General features: G+C 40.7%; 1 protein-coding gene and 1 long non-coding RNA gene across 3 annotated transcripts; one reads left to right on the top strand and one right to left on the bottom strand.

Moving 5' to 3' along the window:
• Positions 1 to 9,721: 9,721 nt before the first annotated feature.
• On the bottom strand, positions 9,722 to 11,149 carry LOC135417939 (uncharacterized). The gene is made up of 2 exons (XR_010432277.1): positions 10,598 to 11,149; positions 9,722 to 10,528 (listed from the first exon to the last, which is right to left on the bottom strand). It is a non-coding gene; the product is annotated as an uncharacterized LOC135417939 (long non-coding RNA).
• A 208-nt stretch (positions 11,150 to 11,357) lies between these two features.
• On the top strand, positions 11,358 to 25,548 carry VDAC2 (voltage dependent anion channel 2). Of its 2 annotated transcripts, XM_064662634.1 has the most exons (10): positions 11,358 to 11,508; positions 15,433 to 15,504; positions 16,517 to 16,566; positions 18,756 to 18,908; positions 18,997 to 19,049; positions 19,497 to 19,724; positions 20,889 to 21,039; positions 21,744 to 21,815; positions 21,933 to 21,990; positions 22,716 to 25,548. In XM_064662634.1, exons 2-10 carry the CDS (start codon positions 15,438 to 15,440, stop codon positions 22,805 to 22,807), a joined length of 924 nt encoding a protein of 307 aa, XP_064518704.1. In that variant the 5' UTR covers positions 11,358 to 11,508; positions 15,433 to 15,437; the 3' UTR covers positions 22,808 to 25,548. The 2 variants fall into 2 exon arrangements, with proteins under 2 accessions (XP_064518704.1, XP_064518705.1); XM_064662635.1 differs by lacking the exon at positions 21,744 to 21,815 and having other exon boundaries at positions 11,359 to 11,508; positions 22,716 to 23,742.

Raw genomic sequence — 25,548 nt, 5'->3', positions numbered from 1 at the left:
AGAAGGCAGCCATAAAAACATAAAGCATTCGCTTCAGCGTCTGTAAAACTGCAAATGTTATTTTGCACTGGATCAGGCTCTGGCCAAACTAGGCCCAAATTAGGCCTGGATTCTTGCAGCCTTATTTTACTTCTCAGTGGCTCTCTGTCTGAGCAAGCTCTGCCTTCTCTTGTGAGATACTGACTTGGCTTTGGGAGATGTTGCCTCAGTTCACAGGGCCCTGATGAATGATTTCAAGGTGTGCTCTCCTGCCCCATCAAACAGTGCTGCAGAGCACAACAGGGGCACTGCTCGCTGGGACCAGTGTTCCTGAAGACAAAAGCAAAGTTAGCCAAGTGCTTTAATGAGGGTGCCAAAAAGTGATTCGATCTATGGGTAACAGAGGGTTGCAGCGTACTTGGCTGAAGGCTCTACCTCCGTTTCTGTCTGTTCAACTAAAAATAGCCCCCCTGGCTAGTGCCAGGGGACAGAACAGCCCCACATGTGACAGGTGCAACTGTCCCTCATGAGATTGAAAATACCTAGAAAAGAGTTTGCTCTCCTGCAGGCTCCGTGAAATGAGCAAGAGAAGAGAGCAGAGGAAGAGGGACAGTAGTTTGTAACAGGCTCTGCTAAAGGCAGTCCTTGCTGAAGGTCTCTGGTAGCTTTTGAGATGACTCCTTCACAGAGCTGGTCTTCGTTTTGGTTGTTCAGCTTTTCTCTTGATCATGCTGTTTCCCCAGGCTGTGTGTTGCAGTGACTGAAAACCAGAGCTTTAGCAGAAGGCTGGTGTCTGGTTCTGGCCAGCAGGAACATGGAAGACCACTGAGGTGCCATCTCTGTCCTAGCACTGCAGAAATGCTGTCTTGATGACTCAGATTGGGATTCAGGAAGCAGGGACAGGCTGATGTGATGGCATGACCAAGTTAGGGTTGCACTGGTGTGGTGTGCACACTAATCAGGAATGGATGGGGGTTTATATGCCAGAATAAACTTATTTTATTCCAGGAAAAGTTGTCTACAGGACAGAGGTACACTAGTAGATAAATCCACAGACAGACTCTTTCTTGGGCATTATCTCTACCACATCCAAATGCATCTGAGTTAAATTCAAACCTGTGCTAGCTGGTGGGGGGTTGATGGATGGTTCACCACCTGTGTCATTTTCACTTTGGCTTTCCAGAGACAGTGTGGACTACATTATCTGATGGCTATTGATTTGCCCTTGGTTTTCCACATTCTATTTATAAGTACAAATCCCTCCTCTGCTTTTTGTGTGGCATGGGAGAGCTGGCCATGAATGACAGAATAGCCCAGGTCACTGCAGCACCACTGGAAGTCACAGGATTTCCCCTGCCAGCACATGGTGTGGTTGAGCACATTATCCATAAGAAGACAGTGGCCTGAGCTTACCTTTATTCACATTTTGCCTAGGTCTTCAAAGTTCAATGCCAGCTAATCCAGTACTAGTAAATGTTACCATGTCAGACATAGGAAGAGTTTACACCTAGAGTTGCACAAAAATTAAGGAATCTGGCTCAGATCCTTGACCTGATCTTAGGAAATCCCCCACGTAAGACTAAACGCATATATCGTTATCAATATCATTCTTTGTTTCAGCTCTCAAGAGGCACTGGTCCCCAGTCTCCAGATGTGGAAGATGTGGGAACCTAAACCCATTGGGATCCTGGGGCTATAGGTGTTTGAGATGCAGATCCCTGGTATCTCAAATTCCAATCTAACCACTGAAGAACTGTGAGAATTCATTCTCAGAGAGGTAAGAAAGTTGCTGGCTTAGAAAGCCTTGGTAAGAAATGAGGGAGCTTCACTGAGAGTGCAGTGACAGACATAAATTCATCAGTGTTTCTGAAGGCATTTATCAGGGGTAGAATAAAGGTATTTTGGGTTCCTTAATCAAATGCACTGACTTCCTTAAAGATTTTATCTTAATGGTGAGTAAAATGTGGTGTTCTTGAAAGGTCTTCTGGTTTAGGTCAAGAGGAGTTTAGTTTCGTCTAAGGATTTTTGTACTTTAATGTTCCCAAGTACAGGAAAGAAAAGGCTGAAGCTGATTTGGATTCAGATACATATTTTCTTGATTCCTTTTCCTCCTTTTTTCCCCTCAACCACGGAGATATTAAAAAAAGCTTGTACCATACTTTCCATCTTCTAATCATCATCCCTGTGATATTGTTTTGCCAGATCTGTGCTAGGCATGAACTAACTTGTCAGCTAGCTAAAAACACAGGCAGGGGAACTGAGGACTAACACCCTTAGATAAAGAAACCTAAGATGTGGTGTGGCTGATAAGACTCTTGAGTCTTCCAGGACAGACCTGTGGGGAATCTCAAAGCAAAAAAATTAGAAACGTGCTCTCTGTTAGGCTGAAGATCCCTTCTGGCACAAAGCTTCTATGCTGCAACATCCTTTTTGCTGCCTGAGTATAGGCCAAAGGTGAAAGATCTTTGGAAGGCCTTTTCTTCCGCCAGAAGTGATTAATGGAAAGCAGACAGCCAGCAGATTGGAATAACGGCTTGAGTGCCAGGATCCTGCCAAAAGAACTATGCTTGTGCATTAAGATTACTGAGCACTGGCTTTTGTCACTTGAACATCTGTATCCTGCTCTGAGGATTTCAAAGCACGTCTGAGATTCATCCTCTTGGAAAATGAAAGCACAGAAGTAGTCCCAGGCATGCCAAAGATTGCAATGGGTTTAGTCAGACAAACCTATTATACTGCCTCTGGCTTCTCAGAAAGCTTATTTAAAACAGTGAGAATATCTTCAAATCATAGTCTCCAATATATAAGTTCCCTGAGCTCTAAGAAATCAGGACTACAGTCAAAGAAAATAAACACACTACTAATAAAACTGCCTGTTTGTGCCTGCAATGAACAGCTGAATAAAACTAAAAAAAAAAAGAAAAAAAAAAGAGAAAGCAAGGGAAAAAAAAGGGGGAAACAGAAAAACAGTGTACACAATTGTTCTTGGTTCCTAACAGTCTACATAAACCAGTTGTAGAAGCGTGGAGAAGACAAGGCTGTGTATTGATTGGCACGTTGTACACTGCAGAGAAAGGCCAGGGAGGCAGATGTATCAGAAAGCATCCACAGCAACACTTCACACTGCTTTAACTGCAACCTGTGTCAGAAGAAAGCTGCCAAATATTTGAAAATGGTGCTGGAAACATGACAGCTTAGAACAGGATGTCTCCCTCACAGGAAAAACCACAGCTCAGTGAGATACCTCAGGATGGGGTAAAGTTCTACACAATATGACTCATGTTATATTTGGCACTTGGTGAAATTAATCTTATGCTGTAGAACTGAACAAATGTTCATGGCCATGTAATGACACAAAGTTCAGAAGTCCACTGTATCACTGAATCAGTCATCCTGGACTGTGTAGGTGGATATACAGCCTGAAACTGCCTTTGATTAATGCAAAGGTCATCTTTATTTTAGGATTTTTGTTTTGGTTTTTGTTACTTCTTTTTCATAGTCTGAGACACTGTCAAAAATATTGGATATCACAAGGTTTAACTTTCAAAGGGTAGATTATTCTGCCTTTCCTGGTTTAAAAGTGTTTGAAAAAAAAGTTGAATTGATGGAGTTCACACTTCGGTAAATGTTTCCATTTATTGCTGCTGGGTGAATTTTCAGTGATGGCATAATCCTGGATGCTGATGTCATCAAGCTGAGGCATGTTAGGCTGCTGTTTGACTGAGCTGTTTCCTGTGTCTAAACAGAACAGAGATCTCCATGTACAAGCATCTTGCAAGTTTTATCTTTGTCATTCTCTAGCTTCTATTTTAGTGTACTGTATGACAAATCTTACATTATTATCTTCTGATCTCCATTACAACTTTCTCATATGAATATCTAATCCTAATGGATAAATCTAGCCTATTGAAGGATGACTGTTGGGTAAAGAGTCATTTAATTATTCTGGAAATGCAGGATTGCAAATACCAACCATTACACTTCCTGCCTAGCTGAATCTCTATTACTGCTATTATTTGCAACCTTGGTACAGCAAATCTTTTTTTTTTTAATCTCTAAAGGAATTAATATATCTAGGTTATTCTAATTAGTAGCTTTTTATTACAGTCATAAAAAGCTTTAAATATTGTCCCTATTAGCAGGAGAAATAGGGAGAGGCTGTACTGATAAAGAAAGCACAACAGTTGAAGCCTGACTCAAAACTATAATTATTGTGGCTTGGTTGAATCTTCAAGACTGTCTGCAAGAAAAATGGAAGTGTTAAAGTAAAATAAGAGAATTTGTTTTAGTCCTTTCCACAGGGATACCTGGTGTGGAATAACTTAAAGCAGTTTGGCACGTGGGACTGAAAACCTGAGAAGCCAGATTTAGTGCAAATACCTAAAAAAAGAAAGTTTCTGGGTTTCTCAGCTTCTGAAATGCACAAAATCAAATATCTGGTAACTGAAGCATCAATTCTCAATTTCATGTGGCTTATGTGTGGACTCACGCAAGGAGAACCTTTGACATACTGGAGGACTGTGAAATTCCAACCTCAGTATCACTTAGGAAGCGTTACTAACCTGTTGATGTTTGCCTTGATAATACCTTTGTAGAAACCCACTATAGAATAATATGGTTTATAATATGTTCCAATAATGTTCTAAAATGTGGGAAGCTATTTTAGAAAAAAAAACCCTCAACTTGTTTCAAGAGACATTTTTTACTACATTCATAAACTTAAAATATGCAGTGTGTACCTATAATCAAAATGCATTTGGAAATGTGAAGTTTAAAGCTATATAAAAATTTATTGAATTGTAGTTCTTTGTTATATTTTATTTCTTAGGGTTATATTTTCTTAGGGTTATATTTTCTATATGAATCATGTTAGTTGCCTGGAAATTTTCCCCTGGGTCTGAAAACATCCTTCTAGAAAACTTTATCTCTGCGTGACAGAAATGGAGCAAAGGTTCACTTCTTTCTCTGAAAGGACTCCTTCCTTGTGAGCAGCCCTTATGATGAATAAATGATGTGCTATTTCTCTCTGTATGTCCTAGCTAGCCTCTTCATGTTTATTACTTCCTTAATCTGTGGCTGGGTTAATTGAATCATTGGCCCATGTCCTGCTGTGAATACTCATCGAGTGAGAGGTCTGGTTGGTTGAGAGCCCTCAGTGACATTATTTTTTAGAAATCTGTATTTTGTGGGTCGTTACTTGCAGATCTTTGTCCTAAAGATCCATCTTTGGTTCCAGTTGTGACTGATACTGGTGAACTGAGTGACACACACAACCTGCACCTGTGAGCCCATCTGCCAACACACACCATCCATTTTCCCCAGCAAAGGCTTTTCAAGTCTCTGCAGCACACTGTATCTGAAAGCCAGTGGTTTTTAGCAATAACTACTTCTATTTAGTTTTGTCGAACATTTGATATATCTGGCCAATGCAGGATAACTTTTTGAAACAAAGTTAATGTTCATTTGCCTTGCAGGCCCCATAGACAATAATATAGTGGTCATTAGAATAGTTCTTGTTATTTTTCCTAGGTTGATGTATGCTGTCTAGGCCCATTTTGAAAACAGCTTTATATACAGATACACATATAAAAAGTACTTATTCCTGTTACTCCATTAAAATACAAATTTGGAAAATTTGCCCCTTTAAAATTTAAACATGTACTAAGCTTTATGCTCTTTGACCATAGCCACTTATACTATAAAATTGCTTTTTTGGGGGGACTGCTTAGGAAAAGCCTATATGAAGTATAGGCTGAATAAATTTCAATTTTCACTTCATGTTTGTGAATATCTAACTCAAAGTAGTCATGTGCATATTTAAACCAAAGCATCAGGTATAAAAGATGGGGTCCTCTATTTTGGTAAAAACCTTTCAGATAGTACTTGCTTTATGTATTTTTTTGCTAGAATAGGATCTGTGGGGAAAATGAGGAGGGACAGTGACACGATCAAAGGATAAGCCTTTATGTGGCATATTTTTATGAATGTCCAGATTATCTATGTTAGTTTAACACCTCAGGAACATTGTGGTTTCTCTCTACTCTCAGCTCAGAGAGATGGAGCTGTTTGTGGCTCTAATAAAGTAGCACATCTGTATGACCATCCTCTGCTATGCTGGACTCTTTGGTGATCTAAAATTTATCATACCTTCATTATTCTGGAAATTGCTCAGCATTTGTGTTTTAAACACTGGGAGGGAATACTTTTTAAAACAAATAGGCAGCAGTGTCAGAAAAAAGTCTCTCCAAACCATAGTGTAGGAGACATTTTTTAAATGCCTGAATTCTAAAAATGTGGTGAATATGTTCTCAGGGCATGTCTAGACATGCCCTCCAAACAGAAAGGGGATGGCTAAGAAGATATTTAGTTTTGTTTTAGAGTGGTACATGATTTCTCCCAGTGGTTTGTTTGTATGCAATTCGTATGGCCTCTTTAGACTGTGATAGGCCACATTTATTGTACCTATCTTGTCATCTTTGAATGGGGAGGATTTTGTCAGTGTAGATTTTTAAGCAATATCTTATCTGTCTTTCTATTACTTGCTCTGTTAGTTTTGTACCTGGGTAGGCGAGTTTTTCAATGTGACACTAAAAAATAAAAGTTGTAATTATGTAAGGGTTTGAAAGCAGGACAATTTTTTTCAGTGTTCACTTTGTGCTGGGCTGTACAAAAGAGGTCAATATCATTACTCCCTTTTTGCAGAAGGACAAAGGGTCTTAAGGAGAAGTGAAATTAATTGTTGCAGGCAAACCTGCAATAAAGCTCCAATTTCTTCATTCTTGTTAGAAGACACCTTTGCCCTTATTCCTGTCACAGTTCATTATCCCCTTGTGTTAGTACTTACCTGTGTTTCTGTCTGTCTTGCCTTTTGTTTTTATACCCTTTTCTGTTCTTTTCTCCTGAGCACAGGAGGCATTTAGTGTTCTTAAGCTCCTGAATGGTTACCTGTAAGGACTTTCTGTTCTGCTCAGAACTACAGTCAAGTTTACAATATGGGGTTAAAATTTTAAGAAATCTCATTCCACTTTTTCAGCTGTGGCATGAAATATGCACAGTTGCTCCTGGGAGATGGCTTAGGCCAATTACATTAAATGCAGAGATTAAGGATGCTGGCTCCATCAGTACACCCTTTGTAGAAATCAACTGCCAGCTCATACCATGGAAGATCCTCCTAAAGTTTATGGATTGAGTGAGTGAGTTTTACTAGACAGCAAAATGGCAATCCTTTCATGTGATGTCTGAAATACCTGTTTTAATGTGAAATGCACCGAGCTGTCTCAATTAAATCATTGTAAGAACTATTTCAATTGGGTGAACAGCATCTTTCCCTTATAAAGCACTGAACATTTTAATCAAAACTTTTGCAAAATGTTCAGGTTGAGACAATTTTCTGGATCAGAACCTCCAATATGAGCAAAAAAAAAAAAAAATCAATCAATGAAATAAGGTATTACTAAAATAAGAAATTTTACTCCTGGTGATTAGGCAGATCTAATTCTGAGAATTGCTGTCATCAGCTCTGCTGCAGTGAGGCCTGCACTGAGAACCTGGCAGCTAACTAGAACATGATTATATATATACACAGTCAAATTCCCGTGAAAGAGGAAAAATCCACCATAGAGAGCAGATTACCCCACAGGGTTGTTTGGGGTTTGTTTTTTGCTTTTTGTTTTGGTTTTGTTTTGGTTTTTTTTTCTCTAATATCTTATATTCAGTTGAAAATGCAATCCTTAAAGGACTGGATGATTCACATATGTTGGCAAAGGTTGCTCACTCTGCACATGCCATGTGAGGGTGTGGCTTATGCAGTTTTCCAAGGAAATCATGCAGGTGGAAAAAGTAATTAATCCCCTACTTTTATATTTGTTAGCATGAGAGCTGTCAAAATAGATCTGTAGATAAATCACTTCTTGTAGGTATTTTATTTTATAGTAGTATTATTATATAATAGGTTTGTCCTATCAAAATAAACCTCCCCTCCCAGATAACCAGGTGTGTCATATTGCTCTGGTGAAACTCTAACTGGTCACAGATCAATTGGGTTTAGGTCAACTCCATCTGTGTTGTCTGTCTCCCCATGGGATATGTTGCCAGGCGGTGCAGGAGCACTCTGTAATACAACCTGTCACTTTAGTTTTAGAAAGACAGTGACAAGAAACTGCACTGCCCTCTCTGTCCTTCTCTTTTCTAAGTCTAGGCTCTCTCACCATGCCCAGTTCAGTTTCCCTCCCACAGCACGGCCCGGCGGTGCTCAGCCGGCCGGGAAAGCCTACCCTCTGCTGCCGGCGCTCCCGAAAGGCACCAGCCAGGGAATTAATGGCTCAGCGAAGTGCCGGGACTGCTGGGGCTGCAGGACAGAGCGGGCGTGTTCACCCTGCACTTCACACTTCATTCCTGTGTGCCTGTGGGTTAAAACTGGGGACACCCCACACTCTTTAAGGGCGGGTGATGGCTGGTCCCCAGCTCGCTCAGGGCTCACTGGCATCGCACCCTGCGAACAAAAGGGGCACCCAGAACCAGACAAGATGTCACAGCACGCGTGGGACACACTGACCAGCTCAACCTCATCCTGCCACTCAGCACACCATCCTTCCCCCAGCACATCTGCTTCTTGGCAGGGGTTTTCTGACTCCAAAGAGGCTATACAGCCATAGGTAATGGTTGAATGCACCGGTAATTAGTAATCCTTGCTGGATTTTCTTCCACTGTCTAGTTTCCCCTGGTACCCATATAAACATTTAGCCTCTTTTGCCAGGTAATTCCACTGGATGGCACTCCTTTAGTGGAAAAAATCCCTTTGTTCTGAACTTTTTTCCTGCTAGCTTCAACTATTTTCCACGCTTTCCCTGCTGATTACACTTTCATTATCTCTGCTATATCCCTTAAGTCAACTTGTTTCAGAATGAGTCGTAATTTACTTAGCTGTTCATTTTCAGACTTCTTGTAAGATTTTTTTCTCCACTGAATCTTCAAGATCTGCATCCAGAGGAGAGAGCAGACACTGACTTCAGGCTCATGTTAGAAGTGAAGATAACTTATCAAAACTGTTTGATGGACACAGATATATACTGTAGCCACTTGCTCTCTTTTTGTTGGCCACATACATTACTTCAGTAATGTATAAGCAGCGTTTGTGTTCAAATGGCAGTAAACTTTTGTAGTGATCCGTTTTTTTTCAGGTGGCACCAGTAAAACACTTGACTCTGATGTCAGTTATGTAAACACATGGCTGTATTCACACCAAGTGGTAATTGTTCGACTGAAACTGGCACAAAAACCAAGAGCTGCTTAGTTCCAAAGGAAAATCAGCCCCTTTAGAGTGAGTGCACCTGCACAGGAGGTGTGTGCACTGAATGCTGCGAGGAGAGCCCTAAGAGGAAAGGGCAGCATAATTTAGATGTCTTCCTATCGGAGGCCTGAAGATGCCTTTTTGGTGCTCTGAGCTTTAGCAGACATGCTGAGAAATAAGGCATAGTTGTATGAGTGAGGGATGGGGCGAGAGTGAAAAACACTGGCACGCAGAGGCTGTTGCTACGGAAGCCTGGAACACTAATGCAGAGGAGTTTGTGTGGTGTTATTTGTCACAGATTATGACTCTGCCTTGTCTCACAAAGTAAATGATTCACTGCTTTTTTTTTTGCTCAGGGTGGGGCAGTAATTCCTTTCCTGGATTGCTAAAAATAAAGCCAAACAATGACTACAATATTAATCTTTTAAGGAAAAAAGAGGCAGAAAACTGATATCTCCTTCAAGTAACTGAACCTTTATTCAGAATGGACGTATACTATTAGTATGAATAATAAATGTATGCCTTTAAATACTTATGCCATTATCTATTTTTACTTAATCAGATCTGTTTATTCCTAGTGTATGTTTCCATGCACAATAAGATACACTAGTTTTCTTCTCCTACTGCTATTCATTTCTCAGCATGTGGCTTTCCTTCTTGATTCATCAATACATATCCATCTTTGGAATGCCAAGCTGTCTTATTTAAAAATATCGAAATGAAACATAACAGAAACCTGTTGGGCTTTCTGGTGTGAAAGCATTTGACTTGCACCAGAAAAAAAAAATCAGTTGTTTATCTTTCAATATAACTAGTAGGTGATGGCTGGCATTATGTTGGGCATTGGTGTTAATCTGCTCTCTTCTCAATAACCTGGAAAATTACTGTTGTACCATGTGGTCTGGAAAATAAATGGTGTTGGATGTTAATGTGTGTTTTTCATATAATGCAAATATAGCTTGTATTTGTTAATTATTTTTACTTTGAGTAATTTTGACCATGTCATAATCCAGGGCACAGCTATGAATTTTAGAACTGCAGTTCCTTGGCCTAGCAATGGTCTGCGCTGGTGACTCAGTGATTCCTACTGCAGAGCCGTGCAGGGACTGCTGCACAATAGTCGTGGGACTGTTTTCTCCAGCAGGTCTGATTTATGGTCAGCACTATCTAGGAAAGCTTTCCGAGGGTTATTGCTTCTCTTGGCCTGAGATACACTGTCTTCTGTTGTGGAGTGCATGGGCATCTCCTGGTGGAAGGTGACTGGAAGGTAAAAGTGGAGTTTAGGCAGTTGGAAAGTCTGTGGTAGCTTGTCTGCAAGAGGCAGCAAACCTGGTTATACGGAGCACAGCTGCCAGCCCAGCGATGGCACAGCCGCCCTGTCAGGTGTCGGGGGGGCGTCTGTGGGCTCGCGGTAGCAACAGCAGCGCATGTTGGTGTAACCAAGTGTTCAATTCCAGTGGGAGAGGCACGGCGAGCATCCCTGCCGAGCGATGCTGGGCACCGCGTCACCTCCGCGTGCGCCGCGGATCCCTGCGGGGAGGGAAGGGCTCTGAGAAAGGGCTCCGCGGGCTGCGAGGAGCGACGGCCGCCCCTGGCAAGCGCCTCCAGCACAAAGGCCACGGGCTGCGGAGCGGTGTCGGCGGCTGGCTCGGGTGAAGGGCCCCCGAGTCGGTGTGAGCGACGGGCAGCCTCTGGAAGGGTGACGGGTACTTTCCCGGGAAGGGGGGAGGCTCTAAGCACGGACCCTCCTGTTTGTGCAGCCGAGAGCCGCTTGCAGCTGCCCACACTCCCTTGGCCGCCGCAAGGAGAAAGGATCTCTCGGCGCGGCCGGCGCGGGGCGGTCCCGGCGGCTCTCCCGGCCCCTCTCGCTCCGCCCCTCCTCGCCCCTCCCCTTCCCTCGCAGGCCCCCTCCGCCTCCGGGGCTGCCCCGCTGAGTGCCTGCGTGCCCGGGGCGCCCCTGCCCGGCCCGTGTCCCGGTGCCGCGTCCCCGCCCGGTGCCGCCCGTTCCCACGCCCCGGGCGGAGGCCGCTCCGGCCGCGCGGGCGGCGGCGGGCGCGGCTGGCGGGGCAGGCGGCGGGAAGGGCGGCCCCGGCGCGCCGGGGTCCTGCGGGCGGCGCGGCGGGCGGGCGGATCGGTGTCTCCTTCACTTCGCCCTCCAGTGCCCGCGGCTGCAGCAGCGCGGTCTCCGCACGGCCCGACCCCGCACCGGCCCCGCTCCGCCACCCGCCCGACACACGCAGGTGCCGGCCCGGGCCGACACTGGCCACGCGGGGCAGGGGAGGACGGGTGGGGCTCGCCAGGCGGCGAGCGGGGCTGGGGCCGCGCGGCCCGGTCTGGCGGGGCCGAGGGCGCGTCCCCGGCGCCGGCGGGTGCCGCGGGCGGGGCGGGCGGGGGGCTCTGGGCGGTCGCTGCCCCCGTGTTCCCGGGGCCGGGCCCGGTGCGTGAGCGCGGCGGGCGGAGGTCGGGCCGGGATGCCCAAGATGGCCGCGCGGAGCGGGTTCACCTTGCGGCGGGGCGGGCGCGCCTGGCGCCGGGCCTGGGGCCGCGATCGGGCCGGCCCTGTGCCGCACCCCCGCTCTGCCCTGCGCTCCCTTCCCCTGGGGAGGCGCTGCGTTACTGCCCCTGCCTGCGGTGCTGAGCCCGTAGTGAATTTCCAGGCGTTCTCCTCTTAGTCTGTGCACTGGCCTGGCCAGGGTTGGGCTTGCGTGTCCACCCCCCAGCTGAGGTAGGGAGACAGTTAATGCAAGGGGAAGGAGGTGGATTTTCTCTTTTTTAAGCTGTATGTAGTATCCCTGTAAGCCAGAAGGTCAGAGTGTGTCCAATGTATTTTAACAAATTTTCTTTTAAGTAATCTCATTTTTTCTGTTGCTGTTTACTGGGATACTGGGATAATTTGGACATAGTTATTGCTGCTTTTTAAAATTACATGAGTCCCCCTTTTTTTTTGTTAATAACCTGATCTGTTTTCTGGTCTGATCTTCAATATCCTGAGATCTTAAAATTGTTAGAAATCTTAATAGAAGTCTGTGACATTCCTTAATTATAGGGTGTGGGATACTACCTTGAAGGAAAACGGTGATGTAATAATTCTGATAACGTTAATACATTTTTCTTTTCTTGGGGTCATTCTTTTTTCTTTTTATGGGAGAAGAAAGCATGATTGTGGCTCTTGAGTAACAGACTAATTAAACTTTCTCTTTTTCCTTCCCGTGGCCTGAAACAAAGATTAGGGTGGAGCTCTCACTTGTTTCAAATATATTCAGTAATTCGAGTCAATTATTTCTTAGTTATTTTTACAACAAACCTCCAGTTGCTAAATGGTACTTATATTTTAGTCCCTTCTAATTAGTTGTTTTTAAGTGAAAGACTCTTCAAAATTGGATTGAAATTTACTTTTGATTATAAGAATTTGCAAACCTAGCTAACATTGGAGGACACGGGATTGATTTTTTTTTTTTAATGGCCCTGTTTTCATTTAATGAGTGTTCTGATGGTGACACTGGTTTATCGGGGATTTAGTATATTCAAAATGAACTTTTGGTTTCCTCTTTTGTCCTTGTCTGTCCCTGTTAGTATAGAATTTGAGCAGCAGCGTGGCAGTTGTACTAACTTTTTATTACAAAACTTGCATGTGTAGGCTAGAATGTCTGACAAATACTGGCTAGTTTCCTTGCAGTGGGAAGAATGCTTAACTAGGCCTCATAAAACGACAGCATCCTCTTTACTGTAATAATCCTTTGAATTTTGACATGGATACAAGTTTATTAACTTCTCAGGACATTTCTGCTTAGCATAAATCTCTTGTCTGTGATGGTTATTTAGTCAGATTGGAAACATTAAAACAAAAGCGAAAAGCTCATTTATTTGCACTCTAAAATCATGTCTATGCTGAATGCTAATATAAAATTTTAAAACTAAAAATAATTATTCTTTTGAAGATGCTGGTTAGAAGTGAGCAGTGATTTCTGTACAGCAGAAATGTAGAAGGGCTAGAGCAGTGTTCCCACACTCCCTTGTAATTTGGTCAATCATCTGCTTCATTTTATTGAATAAATAATAGGAACCATTTAATGGCTTGTCACTGGGATTAGGATCTGTTCTATAAACTTGAACCTTTTTAAACTTCACATGCTCTAAGTAATTTTCGTGTCTTTTTTAAATTTAACATTTAATTTAACTTCCTGGAAAAACAGACTTGTTTTAAGTTCTTGAGCAAGATAGATGTCTTCTTGTAGTGACCTGGTTGTAGAGTTTAGATGTCTTTGCTGAAGGAAGTTTTTTGTTTGGGTGTTTTTGTTTTTGTTTTTTTTGTGTGCGTGTGTGTGAAACTGAGTGTTAATGTTGGTGGCTCAGAGGAGGATGAAGTTATCCTCTTCTGGCAGTAGGGAGATGGAGTAAGGTACTCTGGAAAACTGCCTTATGAATTGTAGAAAGTTAAGGAGCAGTCTTGTGCCTTTCCATTGATTGTGGAAATAGTTTGGTGGTTTTTTTTTTTTTTTTTTTTTTTTTTTTTTTTAATAGTAGCAGTTCATACAATTAGGCTGTATATAGCTGGTGTAATTAGGGTTTGGGGTTTTTTAATGTGGATGCTATTCTTTAACAATAGTCTGACTAATGGTGTGGTGCCCTGAAGGCATTTTTTTTTCTAAATTGGATGTTCCAGGAAAGTTTTCCTTGATGTAGATAAGGCTGTGAAAAGATGGGAAGAAATGGTTTTGAGAAGGGGAAAAAAAGGGCTTGCCTTGATCCTGTATTAATGAGTACACTTTAGGATCTTGTGTAGATTTGCAGAAGATAAGCAGTCCTGTAGCCAGATGATGGAAATTTAAATATTGGTTAAAAGTACTATATAAAAATGAAGTAATCACTTTTGCTTTCAGTTGGAAGTTAATGTGTGAGAATACTGCCCTTGGTTTTTTTCAGGTTCTGAAGATAACTTTTTCATTTACTTAAAAAAAAACCCCAAACCCCCTAAAACCCCACCACGGAGAGCAAGATAAACAGTCAATTATGTTAATCTGACTTTCTCTGCTAAACAAATGTGACCAATCAGTTTGAGTAGATAAGATTTTTGTTTGCTTGTGTTTGGCCTTTTCATGACCTTATCTAGTTTGCTGCATTGTTCCCTCGGCCCTTCTCCCTCCTTTCACAGCATGAGGAGAGTTATTAATATGCCGTTTTCTGTATTTCGCAGCTTTAAAATACAGGGCCTCTGTAGCAGTGGCCTTTTGCTGTTGAAATCATGGGAACACAGTCCCCGAAGAAAGGTGCAGATAGAGTGTATCTTCGCAGGGAGGAGGGCGATACAGGCCGGGGTGAGACCTTAGCTTAGTGTCTTCCATCCCCGGGCCGGGGCATAGCTCGTCTTGAGTGACAGATTCTCCAACAGCCACACTGCCAGAGGCTCCCTGTCAGAGAAAGGGACTCTAAAGAGAGCTTTTCTCACAAGAGAGCTTTTCTCACGGACCTAGCACTCCTCCTACTTGTATGTTTTAAACAAACAAGAAAACCTCCCAAATTTAAACTCTTGCATGCTGTAGGGAGGAAAAACTTCAACAGATTGATTGCTAGTTAATGGCGTTAGGTGTTCTTTTTTAATTTAAACATTTTTATATGTGTTTCTGTATAATAAATATAAATAATAATGGCATGTCTGCCATATAAAATGTGGGGTGAAAATGATGTTGCAGAAGAGATATGCCTTCTTTTTACAGTTTCATAAATAAATCTGGTAGGATTTTCAGGTCATTTTCATAGGCATGTGTCAAATTTGACTTTGTAGAACTTCAGAGAATTAACTGTCTGCATTATAGTTTTTCAGATGTACAGTTTCCGGGTTTTTGGTGGTAACTGTGCCAACTCTGGAAATGTAAGGTATTAGTTTATTTCTAGTAATTAAAGGTGCATGGAGAAATGGACTTGAAAAATTAAGAACTGGGTGGTCTTGTAATGCCTCTTCTGAGAAAACATCCCCTGTTCACAGTGACCTTCGCTGAAAATATGTAGGTGTTTCACAGAACACTGTAATTGTGTGAGCCATTATATCCATTAACTGCCTTCATATAGATGAAACTGCCTTAAAGAGTATCTTGAAAGAGTTGTGGTAGCATTTTTTTGTGTGCAGTGGAAAAAGGTTCACTATTAATTAGCTTTTTACCTTTCAGCTCCAATGGCGATTCCTCCGTCATACGTAGACCTTGGCAAATCTGCCAGAGATATCTTCAATAAAGGATATGGTAAGAATAGTACCTTTTTTAACATACAGTGCTTGAGGTGCAATAATGAATTGCCTTTTTAAAATGGTATGTAAAATTGAATGCTTAAATGCCTGTATTTCTGAGGAGGGAGAGGGTGTGCTGTTTTTATATCATTGCAGTCAATTAACATTGTTGGAGGCTTTTTGTGGGCTGTTTTGATGTGAAGTCTGTTAAATTTTACTGCTCTAGCCATGTAAATGTCAGAAGTGTACAAGTATGCAAGCATGTAAGCAGCAAGTGTAGTTTAACTTAGGAGTACACTTTGTTTACCGGTCTGTCTGTGCCACAACATTTGTTGATGTAGAAAGGGTTATATACCAGTGTAATGTTATAGCCTTTTTTGGAATAGAAAGAGGAAAGGCTATTGGGGTAAAGAATCCTTCTACATTTTGAAATTATTTAATACCAGACAGTTGCATAGTTAAATTATTCTTTGTTACAGTGCTGTTTCTTTCTGGTCTTTGGGAATGTATGTGGGGGCTTTTTCACCAAGACTGTTGCTCAGCTCTAGGGATAACAATGTGAATTGACACTCCCATAAAACCTACTTATATTACAGTTCCAATGGTTGTGTATTACCTGGTGACTTCACTCTTGTAGAGTTTTACTTTGAGATATTTTGTCTTGGTGCTGAGAGGAAATGTAAGCAATGCCATTCCAGGAGTGGAAAATTATGTATTTCCTCTGTCACTAAATTTACTCTTGGAAGCCATCATTTGGTAGTTAAATGTACAGTGTACAACTGAGAGGCTACTCCCCACTTTCTGTGTGGTGATGATTGAACAGAACTCCCAGTTTGCTTTGGAGTAGCTTCCTTTACCTGCTGCAGCATCTAAAATTTGCACGTTGCTGAAGTCAGTCTATAGTTGTTTATTTATATGTATATATGTGGCACACTGCTGAGAAGACTGCTTGGAAGACCAGCTTCTTGAAAAATGTGCAGGGCCTTAGTTAAGGCCTAATCGTGTAACTTTGACTTTTATTTGTTAAGGTTTTGGGTTGGTGAAACTGGATGTGAAAACAAAATCTGCAAGCGGAGTGGTGAGTTTAAATAACTTTTATTCATTATGTTTTCTTTCTGGATGTGTTCTGATATTTAGTTAGAAGGGATGCTCTGCAAATGCTGTTAAGTATTTTATCGATTTTATGAATGATAAACTTCTGGTGTAAAATAATTTCAGAAGCCCCTAAAGATCTGAATGTAGCAGGGGTATTGCACTGTTTAGTAATCTTGGTAAGATAAAGGGGTTTGTTAGTTGTCCCTGGTCTTAAGTCTGAAGGTGAACAAATAGCTGACAGATTTTTATGGTATTTTAATATACTGATTATAGTGCCTTGTGATGTTGTTTGTATTTGGTGGAAATTTCTGCCATCTTGATGCTTGTGTGAAGTAGCTGGCATTGAATTAGCATGTTGAATCTTTGGCTCCACTGGGCATTAAAGTGTTGCAGTAGTGTTCCATGCAGGATGTCTTTGTCATGCAAGCAGTGCCCCCTGTAACTTTTATAATTTCTAGAGCAGACTTTGCAAGATATAAAAGTAGATTTTTTTATTTTCCCCTATAACTGGAGCTTTAGCAGTGTAACTTGCTGTTAGAAAAAAGATTCCTGAATTATATGCTCTGCTTTTTCCAGAGGTCTGTATCCCAACTGAAGCACAATTTGCAAGAGCCCTGTTATAGATGTAGGTGGTGGTGTTCTAGCTTGTGCTTTTCAAGAATGCTGGTTACACTGGTAAAACTCTCTGAAAAACCTAAGCCCTGATGTGAATCCCATATCAGTTATAAGCCATTCTTCCCAGGAGGACAAACTGCTGGCATGAATGTACTGCAGACGCTTTAAAGCAGAGATAAGAGGTAATAATGTGCTGCTCCTGAAGCTATTGCCACAATAGTGTCAGTCACACAGACCTGTGTAGTAGGAGCAGCACAAAGCAAGAAGTTAAACCTGGAGGTATTTCTGTAGTCCCTGCCCCTTGCCAAGAAACAGACCTTAATAGAATTATGCAATTATGTGGATAGCTTAGGGGTCCACCAACATAACACAAATAAATATCTTGGACATGGTTAAGTTTGATCAGCCAGCATTAAAGAACAGTCTCATGCACGTTTGCTCTGTGCTCTCTGGGCTTGGACTGTCAGAGTGCTTAAGGACTTGTGATTTTAAATTTGTTTTTCGTTCTGGGGGAGGTGAGCGTGAGAAGTTTATTTGAAAATAATGTTGTGCATGGAGGAAGACAGATGAAATTTTTATTTATATGTTTTAGAAAGTGGAAATAGTCAGCTTTTTAAATCATAACAGCAGTAATATTTCAATGGAAAGAACTCTTTAACATGTATTGTAAAACCTGGCTTCCACTTCTGCTATGTATTGCCTTTAGTTTCTGAATAGTGGTACATAGAAACTATTCATTTTGTTCTTTGTGAGAATCCAAATAGTGAGAAACATCAGGGACTAAGTCCTTTAATAAAGAGATGTGAGTGATATTGGTAACTTCTAAGTCCTTTGAAGAATTCCGGGTAAGTCCATACTGTACCATAAAACCAGACCATTCCCTGAGCTCACTATTCAAACATGAATGTTACCCTTGTGTGTCATGAAACCAAAGTGCCAGGGAATTTTATAGATGTCAGTAAATACATGTGTGCCTGTGGCTGGCTTGAAAGGCTGGTGTGTTGGTTAGACTAATAACTCTCTTTAAAAATCAATCAAAAATCCAAACCAAACAAAAAACCAAACCACCCACTCCCAATTTGGAAAATCATGCCATTCTATGCCATTTTACAGTTGTCCATAATTTATCTTTGGGGATGGTTGACAAGAAAAATGGAAAAAAAATACGTATGTGATCCTTCAAGAATTTTACTGGAGTTGCATTATGTGCCTTTTAGTGTTCTTGGCTTTTGGTTTCATTTTTAAGTTGCTCTTTGGGAGTATCAAACTTAGCCTTACATTAAAAGAACTTGTTTCTGCTTTTAAGGAGTATACTTATGATGACTACTGTCTTGCTTTGGAGTTAGGTTGCAACCCTGTACATTCTGTAATATTGGCAGGAACACTGCAGTTGAGATGGGAACTAGGGAAGTTCTTCTTGGCCATGCCGGTCTCCCTTCTCCCTCTGCAAGTTGTCTACTAATTTTAAACTTGTATAGAATAACAAGATCTTAGTGTTTGCTGCAGAAAACACTGTATAATGCTTTCAGAATCACATGTATCTTCTGTCCCTTTTAGGAATTCACAACATCTGGTTCATCGAACACAGACACTGGAAAAGTGAATGGGAGCTTGGAGACCAAATACAAGTGGGCTGAGTATGGGCTGACTTTCACAGAAAAATGGAACACAGATAACACTCTGGGAACAGAAATTGCAATTGAAGATCAGGTAATAGATTAGAAGAGTATTTATTTATTTTACCTATCTAACAGAACAGAACTTATAGCTTTATCTTCTCTTCTCCCCCTTCAATTAGCTTGCCAAAGGCCTGAAGTTGACATTTGATACAACTTTCTCACCAAATACAGGGTAAGAATTGTTAACCTTTTTACCTTACTTAGGGCAGTAACAGCTGGTCTGTGGTATTGACAAAGCTGTTTGTATGGTTTGCTATTGATCCAAATTAGCAAATCCCAATGCTAAAGGATTGTGCTATTAATTTTATTTATTCTGCTCTCATCACATCACTGTGGGGTTAGTATTGTACATTTCACAACAGCCCACTTCACTTATTGTCTGGGATAGAATACTTGGAAGATTGCAGGAGGCATTCAACTGCTGCTGCCTTTATCTGAAAATGCCTGTTTGCAGTAGCCCCATGTGCTCTGGATGGGCTGCCTGTACTTCTGCCCGGCCTAGGGGCTGCGTGTGCGTGGCATTTAGATACATTGTCTAGAGTCACGTGGCTTGAATTTTGCAGTTCATTGAGGAAGATCATGTATGCCTTGTCTTAAGATAACTGTTTCTCTGTTTCAGAAAGAAAAGTGGTAAAATTAAGTCAGCTTACAAACGTGAATGCGTAAACCTAGGTTGTGATGTTGACTTTGATTTTGCTGGACCTGCAATCCACGGTTCAGCTGTCATTGGTTATGAAGGCTGGCTTGCTGGTTATCAGATGACTTTTGATAGTGCCAAATCAAAATTGACAAGAAATAATTTCTCTGTGGGTTACAAGACTGGAGACTTCCAGCTGCACACTAATGTGTAAGTACTGAAAATTTTATCCAGATTTATAGAAGCACGCTTTCTCTGCCTTTCCTTCTAGTGAAAATACAAATGCTTGAAATATCAACAGGTGCTTACGAGGCAATTAAATAGAGTGCATTTTTCAATAGGAAACTAAATAAATGTAAAAGATACTTTGTATTTCTCTTCAAAACAGTAAACACCTGTGACTTGCAGCAGGATACAGCTCGCATAATATTGAAGTACATGCCAATTGAAAGTTCAGTAGTTCAGTTATGCAGAACTGATCATAATGCTTTTTCCAGCTCTCCTATTACATTGAATTAATTGTATCAGACTACAATTTAAGGACAGCAGATTTGTTAGAAGTAGTAATTAGTGTTGCACTATTTAAGCAGGTAAATAGTAGCTTCTAGGGCAAGACTAGAGCTTTGCTTTTTGACTTTTTGAGTAGGTTCATCTTCTTGACTGTCAGGAATGAAGAGTGCATAAAACAGTGTAGCTAAACAAGTGTAAGACATCTTGTTTATGAAATTTCAGACTTGCTGCCTTTAGATCTTATGTGCTTTGGAGGAAGCTCGGAAAAACCTGCTGAAAAACAGTGTTTTCAATCTAGGTTAATAAAAACTGGTGGAGTTCTAGTGCATTTAGTTAGGTAGAAGTTTGTGCATTTGGAGGGGAAGGATGGGGATTGTGTCTGTCCAAATTCATGGAAATTGAGGAGTATGGGAGAATACTATGTAGTCCGGCATGTAAGAATTCCATTTCAATTTACTAATGTAAAACATGACAGATTTTTTTAAAAAGTAATTTTAGGATTTTCATATGTATTCAATAGTCATGAATTCATAATGGCCATTTTCTAACTAACTTTTATCCATCAGTTTCATAAGGATGCGATCTGAAATTTTGTTCAAGGACTTTATTCAACAGTAGCATGAGAATTGCAAGTAATACAAAGTAGCACTCTGAAATACCTCTTTATTTCCATGAATTATTGCAATTTAACAAAGACTTTAGGGCAAAATAAATCTCCCCTTCTCTTGCCAAAAAATGAGAAACAACTCAAACTTTTGAAAATCTAATTTAAATAAAAATTTGAAGTAGTAAAAAGAAGGGGAAAAAAAAAAGGGGGAGGGTATGTTAATATAGGAAACTTAACTTTTTTCTTAATTTGTGCAGCAATGATGGTTCTGAATTTGGTGGGTCAATCTACCAAAAAGTGAGTGACCATCTTGAAACTGCTGTAAACCTGGCTTGGACAGCAGGCAGCAACAGCACTCGCTTTGGCATTGCAGCTAAATACAAGTTGGATTCCACTGCTTCTATCTCGGTGAGTGTGGCTGTAACCTGAAGGGTTGTGCTGAGTACAGTGTCTTTTCAGTGTCTGCAAACCTGTGTGCTATTAGTACAAAAAAAGATAGTGAACACTTGTAGGAATTACTCTTAACCATCCTGGCAGTTATAATAAAACCAGCAGTATTTAAATTCTGTAATGTCTGCAGAGTCTCTCAGAACCTGACTGTCAAATGCTGGGTCTACTCTAGAGAGTTTATTAAAAGAAAAACACAATGGGGAAAAAAACCCACCCTTCATGTCTAGTTCTGTAAGTTTACAGAATTTCTTTAAAACCAGTTTTTGGGGAGCTCTGGTGCATTCTCATGGTAAGAACTCCTTGCAATAGTGATTAAAAAGGTTATAAGAACAACAGTTTTCTGTACATTACAAAGTTAGGATTGAACCTGGATCATTGGAATCATCCTGTTGTGGAAGTGATGCAAAGTGAGATAAATAAGTTTTCACATATTGTTTATGATATGTAGAAATAAGAAAATTTTTACTGCTTGGATGATTGGACTTGTAATGCTAATTCTTTTGTAATAATACGAACATGGATGTTTCTTCTGAAGTGGCATGTTTTGGGAGACTGGTGGTAAATGCCTGTGGCCTTCTGAAAAGGCAGAAATGGGGAAGTTCACCTGCAAAACCACATTTCAGTAACAGTTCTCCCTGTTCTTAAATATGTTACTGCTTCAGCTGCAAGTACAGGGACAAGGGCAAATACTTGAAGGAGAGAATTCAGGAAGCAGAGAGGTATTGAAAGAACAGGTAAAATTTGGTTAAGCTGATAATGGCAGTGTTGCCATAGTTATTCTAGTTTCTAAATGATAACAAAGAACTAATTAGTTACCTTTCAATTGCTTTTGTCTTGTTTTTTTTTAATAGGCAAAAGTGAACAATTCTAGTCTAGTTGGAGTGGGTTACACCCAGACGCTGAGGCCAGGTAAGAGTTATCACATGAATTATGTCACATATATATCTTTAATGCATCACAAAGAAAAATTGATCTATGTGTTTATATGCAACTATTTTCCTTCTTCAGAATAATTTTGTCTTGAAGGCAAAGTAGATGTTTTACAGTAGCTTATGTTGCACATCGAACCTTTATCTAAGTAAGACAAACTCCATTTTATCTAATGGTATTAATGCATTATATTCCTCACTGATTTGTACAGGAGTGGACTGTATTGTGTTTGACAGCTTAGTTTTAGGCTAGGCAAAGCAAGTTTTCTTTTTTGGCATTGTTTTCTCTAATCATACAACACTGAGTGACAGCAGGTCTTGAAAGAACAATTAATTGTCGAAAAAACACACTTCCTGCTCTTCGTATTTAGTAAAAAAACCCTCCAGAACGTAACTTGTTCTGACCTCGTGTCTGTCTGTCCACAATTTTCCTCCTCCTTTGCAGACCTTAATGGAGGAAAGGAGAGCTCTTGTGTATTTAGCAATTAGAGATTTTGTATATCCACTTCATAACACAGTGTTTACAAAAAGCATCTAGCTTGGTTCACATGACTAACTTTCAGTGGATTTCGTGGGCAAATATATTCTTCTGTAAAAAAATAATGAAATAGAAAAAGAGCTACAACTGGGACTCATAGTGATGGAGGTTGGGTTGCATAAAAGCTACTGTGTGTGTTGTAAACGTGCTGCTTAAAAATCTTACAGGTGTGAAGCTTACACTGTCTGCCCTGATAGATGGAAAGAGCATCAATGCTGGTGGCCATAAACTTGGTCTTGGCCTGGAATTGGAGGCTTAAAAAGGTGAAGAAACTGCTGCAGAGAAGGGATATCAGAAGAATTTGGCCTTAAAATGTATTTCCAATGTGACCAGCAGGCTTTTTTTTTCCAAGAAGGATGACCTAGAACAAGAGCTGTATTTGAAGTATTTAGACAGTTACTTGTTAGCTGGTTTCTAGTTAAATTGGTTACCCATCTAGTTAAAATTCTGCATTAGTGCAGTCACTTAAACATTATTTAAATGTATTTAACTGTTTAATGCGCTACCCACAAATAATGAAATAGACATCTATGAAAACTGTACAATTGTGTGCATGTTTGTTTTTATGTTCCTTTTAACATTCGATATTGCCATTGAATGAAAAATGGATCAGTGGATGTTTTGAAATGAGGTCAACAAGTCTGTTGAATCACCTGAAGTAGAAATATATTTGGTATCCCAAGACAAATTATGAATAAAACAAGTACACACACATACTTGTGCCTCAGATATTTTAAGAGTCAAGATATGAGGGTAGTGCTCAGTTAAGTTTTAAGTAATCCAAGAAGTAGTGCTCTGTACCTTTGTGCAATTAAGGACCCCCACCCATGACAATACTGAGTATAGGTGAACAGCTGGATTCCTCAAGCAAGTTGAATGTGCTTTTCTGTCAGGTAAGGTTTGTCATGACACAATGGTTTAATTCCCCCTGTGTTCCACAGGCAAGATGTACTGTGTCCCTAGTTGGCCTCCTGATGCAAAGAGTGCAGATCAATGTACTTGGCACACTGAGACATATAAAAACTGCTCCTTAAAAAAACCTCACCACAAACACACCTTTGCTTATACTTGTATGAAGTGAGATGTATCTCTGCAATTGAATGTAACAGTGTAATGGTTTAACAGCCTGCTTATCCCAACTGCTGTGAGAGGTTTCTGCTTAAAATGACTGAAATAAAGACAATTTTAAATGGAGATGGAGGAAAATGCATCTGATCTTGCTTTCCCTTTAACAAATAAATCCTGGCAGGTATCTGTTTTAAGTCTAGAAACATACAGAATAATGGGAAAACTCATGTTTTCCCAGGATAGTATTGAGAGAGAATAGAAGTATGAGGGATATTTGGTCTGTGAACCTAACAGCCCCTAGGGTCAAACGTAACTAGCTATGAATGCTTTTAATGTGGAATATATTAAATACATGTAGTTGCACTGCTTATGTTTAAGAATGGTGACTTACTGAGTTCAGCAGAGTGCCAGGAGCCCACTTAGAGTCTCTCAAAGCTGAGAAGTGTCTCTTGATATTCTCGCAGTCTGTGGTTCACAGCAGCTTCCTTCATAGGGCAGGTGGCTAGCTTTTGATCAGAGAGCTTTCTCTGGTTTGATACTGGATTAGACTTACTGCCCATAAAAGTCCCAGTGATTTGCTTGAGGCCTTGTTCCATCCCCCACTTGCCCTCTTAGTGAAATTCTCACGTGAACTGCCTGTGTTCAGGCTTCAGCTGTGAAGTAGCTGAGTGTCTGCAGAAGACAGAGCAGAGCTTAAGCTTCCAGCTCAGGCTCTTGAGCAGGGTTACCAGTGTGTTTGACTAGTTTTCTTACTCGAAGTACAAATGCTTTATCATGTACTGCTTTTGTCACTAAATGCCCTCCTCTAAGGAGCATTTCCACCTCTTAATGGTGGAAGAAGCATGTAAGGTGCAATTTGTTGCTCTCATTGCACGTTAAGGTCCATAATACATATTTTCAGTTTGAGGTGTTTTTATGTGCTAGACCACATAAAAGCTGGAGACCACGCAGCCAGACATTGAATTTTAATACCTATTCTCTTTGTAGTATAACTGTCTTTGTGTGCTGGTATGCATTGTCCAGCTGTAGCACCCAGGCAAATAAGGGACTGCATCTTTTGCTTATGAATGATGCCTTGTTTGCATCCTTAAACCAGCGTAGCTGCAACACTGATGTTTCTCAGCTTTTGATAGGACTGTAATGGTCTGGCACTAATTTTGTTTTTTTTTTTGGTAGTGGTATTTTGTAGGTTTTGGGATTTTTGTTTTTGTTTTTTGAGAAACAAGTACTCTAACTCTTTTCTTCACTACCTGTTCCTCTAGCTGTTTTTTTCCTGAGGTCACAAAATGGATAAGGGAAATAAAAGCACATATTGCAGAGTTTCTCTTCCACTCTTACAAATGAGTAACGGAAAACTTGAACTTACTCATTTTACTCTCTTTTTATGTGCATGACTTTACTAGTCCTCAGCCTTTAAACTTTAAGTAGTGTTATTTGTTATAATGCTGATAGGCAACTGGAGAAATAAAGGGCTCTGCAGTAGTTAAGAGAACCGTGAAAATATGAGATTTCCTAATATATTCTGTCATAAATCACTACTTTGAGCATGAAAAGGAAGTTCAGTGTCTATTTCTTGACATCTGTCAAGGCTTAAAAAAATAGCCTTCAAACTTTCTTTTCAACTGTTAAAGAAGCTGGCGGTGTATTTGAATTTTGTGGTAAGCAATGTTGGTAGTTTCAATAGTTCCATTTTATTAAAACATGTAAAAAGCCTTAATTATAACTTTCAGTGCCAGACAGCCTTTCCTCAGGTGTCATTCTGAATAAAAAAAAAATCCACTGGAGATAACCAATGACCAGAACATCATTCTCCATCTTGTTTGTGTGAACTGTAGCATTGCATTCCTGCCTGGTACAGCTGGAGTAGGGGTTGTCTGTGTATATTGCAAGGGACTTAATCACGCTTTCATAAATAAAAATCCTTTCACATGA

Source organism: Pseudopipra pipra, chromosome 8, assembly GCF_036250125.1.
Source record: "Pseudopipra pipra isolate bDixPip1 chromosome 8, bDixPip1.hap1, whole genome shotgun sequence".
Classification (NCBI taxonomy): Eukaryota; Metazoa; Chordata; class Aves; order Passeriformes; family Pipridae; genus Pseudopipra; species Pseudopipra pipra.
This window is presented reverse-complemented; position numbering and strand designations above follow the sequence as displayed.

What these genes read in the sequence shown, in the direction of transcription:
- VDAC2 (XM_064662634.1), top strand. Translation starts at nt 15,438, where the DNA reads ATGGCGATTCCTCCGTCATACGTAGACCTTGGCAAATCTGCCAGAGAT. An exon ending in TATCTTCAATAAAGGATATG is followed by an intron (nt 15,505 to 16,516) that starts GTAAGAATAGTA and finishes TTATTTGTTAAG; the next exon opens with GTTTTGGGTTGGTGAAACTG. An exon ending in TTCCAGCTGCACACTAATGT is followed by an intron (nt 19,725 to 20,888) that starts GTAAGTACTGAA and finishes TAATTTGTGCAG; the next exon opens with CAATGATGGTTCTGAATTTG.